The 17,686-nt window shown below is 48.1% G+C and overlaps 1 protein-coding gene across 6 annotated transcripts; it reads right to left on the minus strand.

The window, feature by feature from the left end:
- Positions 1 to 484: 484 nt before the first annotated feature.
- On the minus strand, positions 485 to 17,418 carry Robo4 (roundabout guidance receptor 4). Of its 6 annotated transcripts, none has more exons than XM_020157815.2 (18): positions 17,220 to 17,418; positions 16,516 to 16,845; positions 16,113 to 16,270; positions 15,817 to 15,937; positions 15,401 to 15,528; positions 15,071 to 15,299; positions 14,694 to 14,806; positions 13,425 to 13,593; positions 13,086 to 13,271; positions 12,919 to 12,961; positions 10,635 to 10,771; positions 10,276 to 10,539; positions 5,915 to 6,022; positions 5,591 to 5,729; positions 5,210 to 5,446; positions 4,730 to 5,088; positions 3,668 to 3,874; positions 485 to 3,294 (listed from the first exon to the last, which is right to left on the minus strand). In XM_020157815.2, the coding sequence occupies exons 1-18, from the start codon at positions 17,287 to 17,289 to the stop codon at positions 3,035 to 3,037; spliced, it is 3,258 nt and encodes a 1,085-aa protein (XP_020013404.1). In that variant the 5' UTR covers positions 17,290 to 17,418; the 3' UTR covers positions 485 to 3,034. The 6 variants fall into 6 exon arrangements, with proteins under 6 accessions (XP_020013404.1, XP_020013403.1, XP_020013402.1 ...); XM_020157814.2 differs by having other exon boundaries at positions 3,668 to 3,877; XM_020157813.2 differs by having other exon boundaries at positions 5,591 to 5,750.
- Between the last annotated feature and the right edge of the window lie 268 nt (positions 17,419 to 17,686).

Below are 17,686 nucleotides of genomic sequence, written 5' to 3' on the forward strand. Positions count from 1 at the left end.
CCTGACATAAACAACTTAAGGGAGGAAAGATTTCTTTTGGCTCATGGCTTCAGCCCATGACTGGTTGGCTCTATTGTTTCTTGACTGTGGTTAGGCAGAGCATCATGGTAGAGACAGCATGTGGAGAAGAGCTGCTTACCTCATGGCAGCCAGGAAGCAGAAAGAGGCATAGAGGAAGGGAGGAGCCAATATATGTCATTCAAAGACAACACCTCTAGTGACCTCCTTCCTCTAACCAGGCCTCACCTCCTAATAGCCCATTGGTGAGGTTAGTGCTTTCATAATCTAATCATCTCTCAGTAGTGACACCAGCTAGGGAATAAGCCTTCAACATACGGCCTTTTTGAGGATACTTCATTTTTTTTTCTTTTATTATTCACATGTGCATACAAGGCTTGGGTCATTTCTCCCCCCTGCCCCCACCCCCTCCCTTACCACCCACCCCACCCTCTCCCTCTCCCCCCCAACCCCCTCAATACCCAGCAGAAACTATTTTGCCCTTATCTCTAATTTTGTTGTAGAGAGAGTATAAGCAATAATAGGAAGGAACAAGTGTTTTTGCTGGTTGAGATAAGGATAGCTATACAGGGCATTGACTCACATTGATTTCCTGTGCATGTGTGTTACCTTCTAGGTTAATTCTTTTTTATCTAACCTTTTCTCTAGTTCCTGGTCCCCTTTTCCTGTTGGCCTCAGTTGGTTTTAAGGTATCTGCTTTAGTTTCTCTGCGTTAAGGGCAACAAATGCTAGCTAGTTTTTTAGGTGTCTTACCTATCCTCATGCCTCCCTTGTGTGCTCTCGCTTTTATCGTGTGCTCAAAGTCCAATCCCATTGTTGTGTTTGCCCTTGATCTAATGTCCACATATGAGGGAGAACATAGGATTTTTGGTCTTTTGGGCCAGGCTAACCTCACTCAGAATGATGTTCTCCAATTCCATCCATTTACCAGCGAATGATAACATTTCATTCTTCTTCATGGCTGCATAAAATTCCATTGTGTATAGATACCACATTTTCTTAATCCATTCGTCAGTGGTGGGGCATCTTGGCTATTTCCATAACTTGGCTATTGTGAATAGTGCCGCAATAAACATGGGTGTGCAGGTGTTGAGGATACTTCATATTCAAACACAATACCCAGTTATAACTATAGGAACTTTCCAAACAGACAATTAATAGACACTTGTCCCACCTTCAGAGGACCAAGCCAAACCCTTCTTTAGTGCTTTCCTCTGGGGTTTTGTCTGCTCTTCCATAAGGGAACATATCCCTCATAATAAAAAATGCACCACAATTATGTAGGAATAAGACACAATGAAATGCCCTGAAAACTGTTGAACAATGCAGGGTAGGGGGAAAAGGATATGGAAAAGTAATAGAGGGGGTTTGACTGAATAAAGTACAATTTATGTAAAGATAAAATACCAAGGCAAAATCTCACTGGATAGCGAACAGACACTACAACAATGAAGGACAAGACTGTAATACAGGTCATGTTAAGGGAAGGGCACTAGCAGAAGGGAGAGGATATAAGAGGGTAAATATGGCTAAAGTACTTTCTGTAAATGTATGAAAATGGAGTATTGAAACCTGTCGAAGTCATTTCAAGAAAGGAGTGGGAGATTAATGGAAGTGATGAACCAAACTGGGGTAAATATATATACATATGGAAATGGCACAATGAAATCCCCTGTATAACTATCACATACTAATAAAAAAATAAAATTTAAAAACCCAAAGAAAGGAGTATCATATGGAGAAAATCCCAGGCAAAAAGAAAGAGCATGTTTCTCCATGCCCCAGACCCTGTCACAGGGGGTGTCTGCAGTTGGCCAGATTGGACCCAGAGGTTTAGCTGGCACAGAATTATAGAATTCAGCTATCACAGTCCCTATCACTCCCACCCTGCAATCCACCCACACATGGACTGTCTAAGTTCTTTCTTGCTAGCTCACCCCTTGGCTCCATGACTGCCCTCGATTCTTAGATATGGCCACTGCCCTTCAAGCACCAGCACTGACCTTGCCCTTCCCTTTGACATAAATATGTGCGAATCCCTCTTTCCCCTTCATGCTGGCAAACAGGGTTGGAATATTTTTAAAAGGAATTTTACCAGGAAGCTAAAAGAAAAACAAAATCCAAAAAAGGAAAAACAAATAGAACGGATGCATATCCGGAACGCTGATTCCTCCTCCCAAGATCATGACAATCCAGCTCAGACTAAGCACAACGCAGGAAGCACCCAGTGCCCCTGTCACACACACTCCACTTCTGACCTCAGAGTGGTCTCCAGGTAGAGTTGCTGGGTTTGGGGACTAGCATCCACTTATAGGGCCTTCTTCCAAATCCCCCCAACAAAAGGTATCCTCCGGTGTCCCTTGTCATGCTCCCCCAACTTGTGAATTCTGCCCCTGACCTTTCTTTCCTGTCCTGTGTGGAAGAGGCAGTGGCTTTCAGCGATTTTGGCCCTGGAAGTCTGTACCCTCATCCATCTCTCCATTCTATTGTTTTGTCTGAAGAGTGCTCATTAGCCAACCATCTCAGGTGATTGTACCTTTTGTGAAATTTAGCTACTTTGTCTATTTTTGAGAAACCATCTGAGACTGGTCTCAGGAGCAGGGCTGGGACTGCAGAAAGCAAGAGCTGTCTCGTTGGGATAAGTTTTGAGGATCAGCAGACCCCAAAACTGCCCCTCCCCTCTATTTCTTAGATTCTGCTTAAAATCTGGTAAGTGCTCTTCATTCTCCCTTCAATTGCAGAACAGAAATGAGGACACTCTCTGAGTGTCAAGGAATGACTGATTTCCTCCCCAACCCAGGTAACTCTTGCCCCTTCTCCAGGTGTCCTCACCAAAATAGTACCCCAAGGAATAATCTCACAGAACTCAAGTCTTTACAGTTTTATAGTGTCAAGTTCCTTACACTCAAAATGACAAAAAGATGAGGAGGGTGCTTTTGTCCCATGTTCTCAGACTTCCCTTCGTCCTTTAGCCTTCTCCAGAGACCCAGCCTTGACCCCTTGGCCTTAACACTAGTTAAGGCCCACTGCCTCTGTCGCTTTGCTCTTTATTTTCCTTACATGGGGAGAGTGTTGAGCTGGCTTCTAGGGGAGGGGCCCAGGTAGGGCCGAGATGGGGGTGGGCACTAAGAAGTGCTTTCCTCCAAGGCCCAGTCCCATAGCTGCTGTCCTCCACAAAGGCATCTCTGGCTCCCTGCCTTTCTCTTGATTTGCATGAGTGAGGAAAGCAGGAGGCAGGGCTGCTCCTTAGGTCAAAGGCCATGATAGTGGGAATGGCTGGAACAGAGGAGAGAGAGAGTCCTGAAGTCAGGTGGAGATGCTGCCTTCCTCCAGGAGGACTCCAGGTCTACTATGCTCTTATTTTGGTTTGCTTTCATTTGTTTGAACAACCCCAGTGGCAGAACTCTCTTGCAGCTTGGGGAAAGTAGACCCTTAGTGCAGAGAAACACAGGCTAAGATCCACAGGCCACAGGAGAGGTGGTCCTCATGTTCTTCTGACAGTGTCACAGATTCAGTTCAGGATGAATCTGGAGACGTTAAAGGGTAGCAGAGTTACCCCTCTGCTCTGCTCTCTCCTGCTCCCTTTTGGCTCCTCCCCAGGACCCCTCAGGTGAGGATTACCATGTTAGTCTAGCAGATAGACACTCACCACCAGCCTTGGGCACAACACCACTGAGCCGACTTCTTTGGTAAGAGACCCCAGAGTCAGGAGGCCAGGGGGGAAGCCCCCTTCCCAGCTGCTGAGTGTGGTTGATCTCAGCATCCTCCAACCAGTCTGGCCTCCACTCCCACAGGGGCAGGGAGAGACTGGGGGTCAAGAAGAGGTCATCCCGTGGGGAGGGAGGTGAGGAGGCATCTGCTAGGGAAGGCAGAGGTGTCAGTAGGGATTGACCTTTAGGCCTCTAGGGACCAGTTCAGGGCAGAAACTTAGGACCAGCTCTAAACATAACCTAGCCCACTCAGCCCACCAGTCCCAGTGGCTGCATCACCTTGGCCTAATCCACAGGTTTCTTTACAGAGAAAACTTAACCTGTCTCCTGCCAGCCCAGCCCTGGTTTCTATTCCAAACTCTCTCTTCACACCCCTGTTGCCTGGTATCCTTCTCCCTTCATTATGGGCACTTCTGTCCTGGACAATCCTTGTCCTCTCATTTGCCACAAGCCTCATTGTTTTTCTTGGGGGCAAAGGATAGAGTTAGGGTGAGTACGATGGTTATGGGGGATCTGAAGGAAGGGAACCCTGAAGGGACCAGTGGGGTCTGAATTGTCTCCCACTGATGCAGAAATAATGGCCCACTCTGGGTGAGCCCAGGCGCTTTTCAACCCCTGTCATGAACTGGACAAGAGCTAAAGAGTTTGGAAGCACAGCAGGAGCGAGGAGGCCTATGAAACACCAGATGAGAGAAAATGGAAAGACTGTGGGGCAACCTTCATGGGACCTACGTCTGAGTAAGAGGAGAGTCTAAGAGGCACGGGAATGGGTCATCCAGCTGGCTGCCTCCAGGCTTTAGAATGGGACAGTTTGTCCTTGTTCTCTGGATGATCCTGGGCAAGTTAATAAATCTATCTGACTTATAGTTCCTGATCTGGTAAAGAGAGGTAAAGAATAAAGAAGCCTTGTGTCTTGGTTGGGGGCAAGGGGTTGTCTTATGGGAGCTGTCACCATTCTAAGAGGGTAGAGGTCAAGAGTGTGATGGGGCAGTCCTACATACCAGTGAAGACGAAGTCTGCCTCCCTGGGCTCCAGACCAAAACCAAAGCTGTCCACAGCCACTGCCAGGGCATGGGCAAAGTGGGCATCAGCAAGGAAGGAACCATCCGAGGAGCTGACCAGGCTGGCTCTGGCACTGGGGACATTGTCCTCAGAGGCTGAGCCCCAGCCATTGACCAGGGAGCCCTCACTGGGGGTGGGGGTGGGGCAGGGCCGAGGTGGGCACAATAAGCCCCCCACCTCAGACCCCACCCCTCCTCCAGCCCTGCCCATGTCCGCTAGTCCGGAGGCTGTTGGGATGCTGATGTAGCCATAGGTCGTGGGAGGTGAAGGAGCCCTTGGTATTGGAGAGATGCTATTCCTAGGAAGGTGCAACACAGGATAGAGTATAATGGTTAAAGGCGAAGAAGCAGAAAATGTCAATTGAGACAGGTACACATGCTCCCATAGCAGGCTTATCTGGAGTTCTTCAGCCTACTTACGTGGGTGTCTCCTCGCCCTCACTGAGTTCCAGGCACAGGGCTACCTCCTCCGGGGTCAGCACACTGTCCTGATCCTCTTCCATGGATGACAATGAAGAACTGGATAGGCGGCTAGAAGCTGGGCTGGGACCAGATAGGGAAGAGGCCTGGGGGCTGGCAGGCCTGGAGGGGCTAAGGATGGGGAGTGGGGATTCTGGCAGTGGGTTGGAGGAGGGAGTTTGGGGCTCCACAAAGTGCCTGGTTGGGGTAAGGGAGGAATGGTAGGAAGGTTAGTGCCATTCTTCAGGTCCTTGTCCACCTTCCCCAGCCCATGTCCAGTCTTAGCACACACACCCCACCCCTGAAGTCTCCCAGCCCCACTTCCTGACCATATCCTCTTACTGGGTCTGTAGGCTCTGAGTGGGGGTTCCACGAGCAGAGTTTGGTACTGAAGGGAGAGGGCGAGTGGCCAGCTCGTTTGAGTTGCGGAGGAGCTGAGGTGCCAGGGCCCGCCAGGCAACCAGAGCTCGGGGCACAGCTCCTGGGGAGTAAGAGCCTAGGTCTGAAAACAGCAGGATCTCACTCAGCCTACACCCCAGTCTGCCTGTCTGTCCCCTCCCCTACCCCCAGCCTCTGCAAAGACAGGAGAAGCCATGAGTAGGAGCCTGAGCTGGTGGGCCCTACAGCATGCTCACCACCCCATTTCTCCCTCAGGGACCCTCTCACCTGGGCTTGCAGAAAGGTTCTTGGAGGCTCTATTTCCCAACTCCCGGGCCCAGAGTTCCATGGGGTGGCTGCCCCGGAGCAGTGGGGAGCTGTTGGCTTGGTGCAGCTCTGCAAAGGAAAGGGTTGGCAGTTAGGGAACATGCCAGGGTGGGTCTCTCAGAGTCTTTCAGGCTCTGTCATTAGGTTTGTTATTCATTTCAGCCTATTGAACCTGGATCCAGAGAAAAGAGAGAAGAACCTACCCCAGTCCTCTCTTCACAACTGTCTTCATCAAGCAGAAGGAGCATTGGATTTAGAGCCAAAAGACATTATAGTCTGGGTCAGCTGTGCAACTTCAGGGAATCCCATTAACCTTTCTGAGTCCCAGTTGCATTTTGTAAAAAACCACTCCAAAAGATGGTTTTGAGAGCTAAATAAAAAGAGATTGCAAAATTCCTGCCACCTAACAGATACTTTAAAAACCAACTTTCTTTCCTTGATACTCCAGTCTTCCTGATCTCCATTCCCTCCCAATGATGCTCTCCTTGTGAATTTTGTCTCTGTGAAGACAAATACTTCTTTTCTTGGAAAAATTTCCAAGAATAATTTCCATTTTTCCATTGCCAATATCTCATATGGTTCTGGATAGCCCCACCCTGAGAAGTGTGAATGCCTCTCATTTGGGGAGGTAGGTTGAGCTGTCAAGTTGAACTGAATGAGTAAGACAAAAACAGGGAGCCAGATAAGGCAAGAGAGAGTCAGCTGACAAAAAGAACTTCAGAATAGTAAAATGTGCTGGTCTCACTTGGAAAGGCAAAGACTTGCCTATAAATATCCAATAATGTTTGTTGAACGAATGAGTGAATGCAAGGCTGACATCAAAGATGTGGGTGTAGACACAAGGCAAAAAGAAGCACAGGAAAGATGGCTGCTACCACCTGTCTCACATGGGAACAGGAGATGGGGCTCTGATTGAACTTTGACCACAGAGAAGTAAAAAAAATAAAAACACCAAAAGGACCAATTTAGCATGTGCCACGACTGGCACATATGCTTCTTGATGAGGCCGGACCCCAAAGAAACCAAAGTTTAACCAGAAAGGAAATGGGTAAAACAGAGAAGATATTTCCTCAGGACTAGAAACCAAAAGACCAATAAGCAAAGGAGAAAAGAAACAGATTTCAAATTAGTGTCATGTGATGAGAAGCCCAGTAAGAAAGGGTTTCTTTCTTGACCAGTCAGGCCAGGGAGGACTTCAAGGTGTAGCTATACAGTCAGCTTGATTTTAAAAATCTGGGAGTCACACTGAGTGGCTTCAGAGCAGGGGATAGCCTAAGGCCTTGGTATTGATTAAGCCCCATCTGGCCCTGGGAATCCATGTACCAGTGGCCTGGCCCACTGGGATAAAAATCCTCACAAAGGCTGGTCTTCCTCCACCAAAGTTTCCTTTTGAACTTTGGTTGGTTTGATTTTTATTCATTTTCCTTAGCTTCCATATGACTTAGGGAGTCAACTTCAAGCCTTGTGATCTAACTGCCCTCATCACCTCTGTCTTATCTGGAGCCTGGCTTGGTGGCTAAGCTCAGCAATGAGAGCACATACATATTAGTCGGTTGGTTTTAGTGGGAAAGGAAGGGGAAAAGCCAGATCTGGAAAAGGACATATTTACCCCACCCCATTTCATTTCCTCTAACAGACTCTGGCAACAAAAGACCACCTCCCACCTTGCTTGGAGTTACTTAGGTTTTAGTTTCAATGCTATTTGAATGAAATACCATGAAAAGGTTATCAAGGTGAATGGTTGAATCTCACTGGATATATCTGATTTGGATGGGATAATGAAAAATGAGGACATTTGGTGCATATATCTGGCAAAGTAAGCAGAAGAAAAACCTGATATAATGGATTAGAGACAGACAGCAGTTGTGAGAATATCAATAGTGGAGAAAAAACCCAACTAAGGCCAAATAAGAATAAGGGACAAGCAGGTCAAGGAGAGTAGAGGGGCATGGGGACTGAGAGACAACACCAGTTTTAGAAGAAGAAGAAATGGCAGTGTTTTGGAGTAGGTTATAGCAGTAGAATCAAGTTCATAGTTTCGTTCAAGGTCATAGCAGGCTCTTGTTGGTGCTGATGAGGTTCTGGGAGCCAGAGATGGAATATCAAGTGTCTGCCAGCCAAGGGGGAAGTCACTAAGTTGATCTGTTCTGGGGCAGTGGGGAGACTGGGTTAGAGAGAAGAGAAACAGGGTGCAGTATGGACTTAAACCGCAGGCTTGGAAGCCTCATTACAGAACTGGAAGCTTTTTTTTTAATTGTGAAAAATTTCTTTTTTAAAAAATGTACTTTTAGAGACTTAGTTGTAGGGCTTAAGAATTGGGAATGTAGCTCAGTTGTAGAGTGTGTGCTTAGCATGTGAAAGGCCCCGGGTTCAAACACCAGCATCAAAGAAAGAAAAAAAAGAAAGGAGGGGGAGAGGGGGAGGAAAGAATTGATTGTAGAAAGATTACTCACTTTTTCCTAGTAGTATTGTACTAAGAAGTGATATACACTATTAAAGTGAGCTCTCCACAAGGGCTACACTGTGATTTTGCTTCCTGTTTATTTATTTATCTATTTTTGTGCTAGGGACTGAACCCAGGGTTCATGCATGTACTCTGTACCACTTAACTACACCCCTAGTCCCCTCAGTGAGACTTATTTCACCACCTAGGATTTATAATGCTCTGAAGCAAAGTTTGTAAGAATGCCAACTTTGCTAATATTTAGAATCAAATGAAATTCTCTATATTGAACAAGCTCTTAATTATTTTCTTTAGTTTCTTCAATACTGGGGTTTGAATTCATGGTCTTGTGCTTGCTGGTAGGTATTCTAGAACTTGAGCCATGTTATTTTTTTTTGTAGTTATTTTTCTGATAGGGTATTGTGTTTTTGTCTGTGATCCTCCTATCTATGCTTTCCCTATAGCTGGGACCGTAGGTACACACCACCACACTCAGCTTACTGGTTAAGATGAGGGTCTTATTAACTTTTTTGCCCTGGTTGGTCTTGAACCATGATCCTACTGAGTAGCTGAAATTACAGACGTGAACTACCATGGTCAGCAAAGCTCTTAATTATTCTTAATCCACCTTTGCCTTCTTAATAAAGATTGAATGTATCTACTTAAAAAAATTAGCTGCACAACACTTACTAAGTCTTTTTCATCAGTACAGAAGCCACATGAAGATAGCAGGCAGAGTACAGGACTATGTTCTGCAGGTCAGAAACTGGAGAAAAGAGCCCCTGAGAGAAGAGAATTTCTTAAGGAGTTTCAGAGAGGTTCTGAATAGCCTTCTGAGGCAGATGATCCTGGCTTTAAAGTTGAGCTCTGCAACTTATTTACTTGTGGGATTTTGAACAAGTTACTCAATCATTCTATCCTCTTTCCCTATCTGCAAAAATAGAGAAATGATACCTAAACAATCAACTGTGAGTAGTAAGTGAAGTAACACATATAAGTAAAGCAGTGAGCACATAGTAGCTACTCAAGAAATGGAGACTATAGTTATTTCTCTTTAGAAAGTCAAAGCAGGCAGCTGGAAGTCAGGAGAGAAACAGGTTCAGAAAGGAAATACAGCGGTTCTTCTGTATCATGGGGAATTGGATCAAGATCCCTGGATGCTCAAGTTCCTTATATAAAGCAGCATAGTATTTGTACATGACCTATTCAACCCTCACAGGTATTTTAAATCACTTCTACATTAGTTATAATACCTAACACAATGTAAGTACTTAAATAGCCGTTAAACTGTATTATTTAGGAAATAATAACAAGAAAGTTTGTACATGTTTAGTACAAGACACTATTTCTTTTTTCTGAATATTTTCAATCCACATGGTTTGAATCCTCATAGTTGTCCATGAATGTTGAACCTGCAGATACAGAGGGCTGGCTTCACCCATTCCGTTCTGAGAAGTGAGTGTGATGTGTGGTAGATGAGTTCCTGAGAGCCTGAGGCTTCCTGCCAGATTCTGCCAGACTCTAGCATTACTTGTATTGTGGTCAGCACTTTTCATCACACAGACTGGGAGCCCTTAGAGGACAAGGGCTGTGCCTGGCTTCTTTTGTGCCCTCCATGTTGGCATGCAGTGGTGCTTAAAAAATGTTTGCTGAGACAAACCAACTGCAGAAACAGGGCCAACTACCATAAGCAAAAGCTGAGGTGTGCAGACTCCTGGCTAAGTGTTCTAGGGATAGGAAAGAAGTTTTCTGCCCACCAGAAGAGAATAGTTGGAGAATGGTTGCTGTCCAGCTTTGAGGCTAGCAGGCCACATTCCCACCATAGTCCTGGTCCCTCCCACAATCAGCCCCAGACTATGTCTCTCTTCCCCATGCTTACCTTGCTTCTTTTTGGCCTTCAAAGCTTCTGCAGGGGCCAGAGACAAGCGTGGAGAAGAGAGTCCCCTGCAGCTGCAGAGGCTGTCTGAGCTGGGCCAGGGGCTCGAATTTCCAGCCAGCTGGGGTGGAAGACGCCTAGCAGCTGGAGCCTGGGGGCTTGGCCGGGCTGGGGGGCTTGAGGGCAGCTCTGCGATGAGGGAGCCATAAAAAGTGCTAGTGTCTGGAAGCAGGGGCACACCAGGGCTCCGGGGGTCCCAGGAGATAACTGCAATAAAAATGACAAGGAGTTACTTAGAGTACATCATATCCCATGTCCCCACTCTCCAGTCCTGGGGTCCCTGCCCTAAGAGGCCGGCTTACGGGAGCGCCTGCAGTCTAGTGGGTCCCGGGGGTCCACTCCCAGCCGACTGCTGAGGCTGCTGCTGCTGCTCAGGTCCCGAGAGCCAGAGGTGGAACGCCAGGTGTCTGCCAGCCAAGGGGAGTCACTGTGGTCCATCCTAGGGACAATAATGGGACTGGGGAGTGAGTCAGGGAGAAACAGAAGTGGGAACCTAATGAGTCAAGACCTCCAGCTCAGAAGGTGACAGAAGGAGTTGAGGAGATAGTGGCATTGACTTTATCTTTACTACTGCTTTTGAGCCCTTCACATACTCCCGATGATGTTTCACCTGGAGCCCCTAACTTGGCACCCCTTCCTATCTTGTGATAAGGGAAAGCCCAAGTTGCCCAGAGCTAGTGGTATTAAGGAGAGACAGCTATGGATGCTGAGATGAAAAGAAGAGATTCAGAATCAGACAAACCTAGTTTGATAATCCCAACCTGCCACAGCTTAGATGTACAATGCCAGGCACCTAAATCTATTAGCTCCTCCAAGTCCCTGTTTTCTCATCTTCAAAATGGCAACAATAAGAGCTTCCATATTAGGCAGAGGCTGTGAGTTCTGAGGAAATGTGAGATCACTCAACTGGCAGAGCAAGAGCTTGCTACATGGATGTCAGCTTCCAGCTGCCTTAATGATCCACCAAGAACAGGGATCTGACCAAGGCACTTCTCTGCCTAGACCCTCCAATGACTCACTATTTACCATGATACAGCCCAGCTGCCTAGCATGGCTAACAGGACCTTCACTAGCCTGACTTCCAGCTTCATAACTTTATCCTATAATCTGATTCATCTCCTAACTGGTCCGAGTAACACTTTAGACCAATGGCTTGCCTTTGGGCAGAGCAGTCTATTTTCTGCTACACCATCTGCTTTTCTCCCTCTTCTCTTCTCTTCTCCCTCTTCTTCTCCTCCTCCTTCTTGGAACTGAGGTTTGAGCTCAGGATTTCATGTTTGCAAAGCAAGCACTCTGTTTGCACCATATCTCCTGTTCATTTTGCTGTGGTTATTTTGAAGATGGGGTTTTGCAAAGTATTTGTCAGGGCTGTCCTCAAACTTTGATCCTCCCAATTTCAGCCTCCCAGGTAGCTAGTGTTACAGGCATAAGCTGCTGGCATCCAGCTGCTCTTCCCTTCTCATCAACAGGTAAATATAGAATCTTTATTCTATGTTTCTCCACCCTGACCTCTTCTATGTCAAGTATATGTTTTTGCACTGCCAATGCCTGTTTCTGCCTAGACTGCAAGTTCCTGATAGATGAAGGGCATTCCACAGGAATGAATGGACTATATAATCAGTATGGAATTTCCCTTGAGGACAAAAGAGAAGGTCCCAGGGGAGCAGAGTAGACAAAGCCTAGGAGGTGGTTAGAAGAGAAAAACCAGTGCACACAGAAAAACTCAGAAACACAATGCCAGGCAGCTTGGAACATTGCTCTGGGTTGAGAATACAAAAAGCAAAAATGGCAGCTCAGGCCTTGACTACAACTAACACATAGTAGGTATTCAATAAACTCTTGCTGAACATCACAGACCTAAAACATGAAGACTGCTATGGAAAGTCTAACCACATAAAGAGCCAAAGAGCCAAAAAGATGGGAAGAGAGGTGAAATAGCTTCTTAGTGTAAAAATCAGCCAATGGGGGGGAAAAAAACAAAAACAAAACATTTTTTTGTTAGAATCTTGTCTCAAAGCTGCAGACTTGCTCTGTAAGCCAAGCAGAAGTACCTATAGACTGGCTCTGATTTTGAGCACTGAATAAGAATCTAGATAGGGGCTGAACGCCCTCTACTGGAAATGTGGGTGGATTGTGTGCAGGACTGGTTGTTCAATAGGCATTTGTAGCCTGCAGAGGCACTAGTAGGTAGACACTAGGTAAACAGAGAAAACTAGACATTAGAGCTGATCCCCTCATGCCTGTTACTACTTACCTAGCAGAGTGAGTCAGCAAGAGAGAGCAGTGTTTGTTAGTGAGAGCAGGGTGACAAAGAGCACTGGCTAGGGGTTCCTAGGGCCAGCTACTAGTTGTGAAGCTTTGTCTAAGTCACTTAAGTTTTATGACTCTCAGTTTGCTAAGCTGTCAAGTGGTGTGACAGAACATTAGTGAAAGAGAAATCCACTGTCACTCAGAGTCCAGGAGAGATTCAGGTACCAGGATTGCAAACTGCCTGGCAGTAGAGAAGACAAGATCCATCCAATTCCCTGTTCCAGCTCTGTTAATACCCTTCTACCATTCCCATATTCCTCACTTTTTGCCTCTCACCTGTGTTTTAGGATGGCATCTTCACTGGTATATCTGTACAGACCTGGGAGAAAGTGGGAGAAAGGCTAAATGCAGAGTACCCATCACCTGGCCAGAGATCTAAACTCTCTTCAGTGTTCTGGCTGGACTCAGGGTTGATCTGGTCACCTGGGCATGTCCCCTCTTACCTGGGCCCAGGTGCACCCCTGCTTGGCGCCGGCGATAGATACACACAGCAGTACCCAGCAGCAGCAGCCAGAGCAATACAGCCCCACTGGCGATGACCTCTGGCCGTCTCAAGGTGGCTCTCAGCCACTCCAATGTCCAGGGGCCTTGCTCACTGGGTTCTCGGGCTGATTGCTCCATGGCCTGCTCTGTAAGGGATGTGGAGTTCATGGGAAGGGTAGGTGAGGCAATGAGGATGGGCAGTCAAGAAGGAGGAGCTAGAAGTGTAAGGCAGGAGCAAGGAGAGGGGTTGGTATAGGGGCTAAAGGGTACGAGTGAGCCATGTGGACACTGCTTCTCACCTAATAGGAGGCAAACAGGGCTACTGGGTTCCCCAGCCCCAGCCCCAGTGACAGCAGCCACTTGCACGCAGTAGGATCCTGGCATTCGGGTGGCAATCTCCAGCTGGGTCTGCTTGCCTACTACAGTCCAGTTGGCTGGGGGCAATGAGGTGTTGCCCATACTCCAGACCTGGGGCACAAGCAAAGGTGAGCAGCTGTCCTGATACCAACCCAGCAGCTGAGCCCTTCATCTGCAGATCAGACAGGTGGTCATTCTGCCCTGCCATCTACCTTCTTCCCAACAACACCACAGCTCCTATTCCCTTCCACTACCAAGTGGGGAAGACTTCTCTCTAGGTTAACAGAGGGCAAAAGTGATCTGTTAAAATATGACTCACACCAGTGATTCTCAAATTTCAACATGTTTCAGAATTGCCTGGAAGCTTCATAAAATCACCATAAGAGTGGGACTAAGGTTGAAAGGAGAAAAATGGAAGGGATGAACCAATTTGGGATATAATAAATTTATACATAGAACTGTCATAATGAAACTTCCTGTGTAGCTATCTTAAACAAACAGAAATGTCTTTTTTCCAAACACGAAGGACAGGAAGGTAAAATAGATCCTGTTTGGGGGTTGGTGCCAGTGGGAAGGGGGGAAGATATAGGGAAGGAGTGAAGAAGGGTGAAAATATTATGTACTTATGTATGAAAATGGAAAAATGGAAAATGGAAGAATGAGACCTATTGAAACTATTCTAAGAACAGAGGAGGGGAGATAAAGGAGAATGACGGAGGGGGTGGATTCAACTATGATATAGTGTAAGCACTTTTGTAAATGTCACAGTGTACCCCCAATACAACAATAATATGATAACAAAAATTTTAAAAAATACAATGTCCATGTCCACTCTTGAGTTTCTAATTCAGGAAGCCTGGCAAAGGACCTGAGAATCTGCATTCCTAATGAGTTCCAATGTGAGGCCAATGTTGCTGGTCAAGTAGCCACAGTCTGGTTTGTTTCATGTTCTGTTTCCTGTATCTATGACCTTAATCTTGCTTTCCATGTGTAAAGTGGGGATAACAACCCAGGGCAGACTGTGAGATGAGATGAGATGTTGGGGGTTCATAAAACCCCCTGGTTGGCAGGGTCTGGTCCTTACTCAACAAAAGTAAGTTTCTTTTGCTTTTCTGCACTGTTACTATTTCTCTGTGGCCAAAGCAGGGGTATGTGAGACTCTAGATGGGCCAGTCTCACCAAGAGAGTCTGTGTCAGCTTGCAGGGAGTACCTGGTAGCCACGGATGTTGCCATTGTGGTTTTCAATAGGTGGTGGAGCCCAGTTCACAAGGACACTGCTGTTGCCAGGTTTTAGGGTCACTTCTTGGGGTGGTGCACTGGGCACTGGAGAGAAGAAAGAAAGGCTGTGAAAGGGTCCTAAAGGAGAGGACTCTTCCAGGGAAAAGAGCTGGAATGGGAGACACAGAGTCAGAGTCCCACTGAGGAAAACAGAAGCTTCTCACAGCTCCGCTTGCTGGTCAGGGTAGAAGTGAATCCACAAGTAAGAACTTCCATCCCCCCCAGACTGGAGTGGGACAGTATAGGGACTCCTAGTAAAGAAGGAACTTGGGGGTATATTTCTGGGTCCTGGGAGGATCTGTCTCTGACCTTGTTCTGGCAGCCGCAGGAGCAGCACGTTGCTGTCAGGGCCTTGAGCCCGACCAGAGGATGGTCTCACTTTGAACTCGTAGTCTTGGCCCCAGCGGAGGCCCTCGAGCTCTGTGCTCTGCCAGCCAGCCAACAACACCTCTGCCCATGGAGCTCCCTGGCCTCCTGGAGTCCTCTGGGCCCTGAATAAGACCGTGTAGGACTGAGCAGGTGCAGCAGGGCCACTCACCTGGGAAGGAGCCAGAGGAAAGGAGAGGGGTTAGAGAGCTCATGACAGCTCTTTATTGAGTTCTGGGGTGGCTCACCCCTTGGTCAGGTACTGGGCTTCACCTTCCAGCTAAGCCACACAGTTGGCCCAGGCTTATGTCCTTTCATGGGTTTTGGGTTCAGCAGGGTCACATTTTCCAGCTGAATGCGCACAGCCAGAAGCTCCAGAGGCTCCTTGTGGTCCTTGGACTCTGTGGGGAACATAAGGCTGGGATGAGGCCTATGGGCCAGAGAGAAGGGATGGAGGAGTACGGCATCTCCTAGCCAAGGAGGAACCCACACTCCCAGAGTTCCCAGGTCTAGACCACTCCTATTTCTACTCTAGCATGGGTGAATCTCCCCATATAGGGGTCCTTCATCACTTGGAGGCCCCGAACTGAGCCACATATACCCTAACACTAGCCCATACCTGACCACACTACCTCAACTGGAGCCCCCCGCCACCTTATCTTGGACTTTTCTGAACCCCTTGTCCTTACCCTGGACAGACAGCTTAGCTACCCGACTCTCTCGTTGTCCTGCGTTATTGATGGCCACACACATATAGGTCCCTACGTCGCTCTTCTCTGCTCTTGCCAACAGCAGGGAACCCCTGGATACCTGTCAGGGCCAGGTACACCATGAAGTCTTCAATGTAGGGATGGACTCAAGGCTGGAGGGCAACTTGAGACCACATTGCTCACCTTTCTGCCAATCTTGCAGGGCACATGGGTCAGGTCAGTCCCTCAGGGTATGCCCAGCTTAGGACAAAGTGTGGGGAAGAGACTTCACTCACCGTGTGTCGTCCTGGCTGGAGAGCCAGAGGTTTCCCATCTTTCCACCATGAGACTGCAGGCTGTGGATAGCCCCAGGGTGGCCCACACTCCAGAATCACCTGCTCACCCACTGTGGCCACTGTATCTTGAGGCTGGATCTGGAAATCCTCTTGGAGGACTGTGGGAGGATGGTGGGTCAGCAGGGAGCAGGGCCCAGGCTTCCCTTCCCCAGAGTTCTTCCTTGGCATCCCCTAGCACTCACCCCATTTTGATTTGCCTAGTTCCCAGACCTACCTTGTAGTGCTGATCCAGTGCAGCTCTCCCTGCCAAGTCCCCTAACCCAGGATTCCTCTCACACTTCCTTCAACACAGATGTCTCAGTCCTGGTTTGTCCCACCTTGGGCATTCCCTCCCAGGCCTCACCTGCCACAGACAGCCTTGCACCTCGGCTGACTGCTGTCCCCAGCTGGTTTCTGGCTTCACATGTGTAGATGCCCAGGACCGCAGACAGGGCCTGGTCATTGTGGGCCTGTCCCTGGGCAAAGGGCCACCGCAGCAGGAGGGTTCCATCAGGTAGAAGTTGGTGTAGGTCTGGGGGCACCATACTCAAGGGCTGCCCATTTAGCAACCAGTGGATGGTGGGAGGTGGCTGGCCAGATGCTCTGCAGCTCATCTTGGCAGGCTCTGGACCCTGGAGCAGCTGGTCCTGGGGGTGAACTAGGATCTGGGGTGGAGAGTCCTGAGCCATGCCTCCTGGGAGAGAAAGGGAGGCAAAGCCTGGTCTGACCATCAATAAGGCCCCTAAGCCACTGTACCACATTTCCTCGGTCTTTTGTGTAAGAGTGTGGCCTGATGGCAAGTACTACTGAAGGCTGATTCCCAAATAACATGCTAGCTGGGAGGGAAGAGGGCCAGAAAGTATAGTATCCAGACAGCTCTTTCTCTCTGTCACGCACACACCCCCCTTCTCCCTCCTTCCCCCACATGATACCATCACTACTACCACCACCACCACCATCATCATCACTGGTATTCCTACTGGAAAGGGGAAGTGAAGAAGCCAGGGAGCAACTTCTGCCCTGGTCAGGCCTCGGATTGTGCGCTAGGAGAGGGAGGGCCCTACTCACCCATAATGAGCAGAAGCAGAAGAGACAGGGGCCACTTGGTCCCAAGAAGTCCCACTCCCCCATAGCCCATAGCTGCTCCCAGGCCTCCGTCCTTGTCCCAGGCACTTTGTGCTGCTGCTCTGAGCTCACAGCAGCAAGGGAAGGAGGGCGGGGTGGGGTGGTAGTAGTTGTTTGTGACCGAGACTCTGTCCCAGTAGGGAAGCGGCTTTGAGGAAACCGATGCTTCCTGCCTGGCCCTTGGTGCCTTAGAGAACTGGGAGGAGACCAGAGGCGAGAAACTCTCTGACCTCTGCCCTTTAGCCATTACCCCCGACCCTAACTTCAGCCCTAAGTTTTACCTCATGTCTAGTTTAGGATTTCTCCTTTTCTTTTTGTCAGGGTCTTGCTATATGGCCCAGGGTATCCTAGTAGCCCAGGCTGGCCTTGAACTCTTACTCTTTCTTCCCAAGTACTGTCATTAAAGATGC

Source organism: Castor canadensis, chromosome 2, assembly GCF_047511655.1.
Source record: "Castor canadensis chromosome 2, mCasCan1.hap1v2, whole genome shotgun sequence".
In the NCBI taxonomy this organism is placed as follows: Eukaryota; Metazoa; Chordata; class Mammalia; order Rodentia; family Castoridae; genus Castor; species Castor canadensis.

What these genes read in the sequence shown, in the direction of transcription:
- Robo4 (XM_020157812.2), bottom strand. Translation starts at nt 17,289, where the DNA reads ATGGGCTATGGGGGAGTGGGACTTCTTGGGACCAAGTGGCCCCTGTCT. An exon ending in TCCAGCCAGGACGACACACG is followed by an intron (nt 15,938 to 16,112) that starts GTGAGTGAAGTC and finishes TGGCCCTGACAG; the next exon opens with GTATCCAGGGGTTCCCTGCT. An exon ending in GAACCTTTCTGCAAGCCCAG is followed by an intron (nt 5,751 to 5,914) that starts GTGAGAGGGTCC and finishes TGCTGTTTTCAG; the next exon opens with ACCTAGGCTCTTACTCCCCA.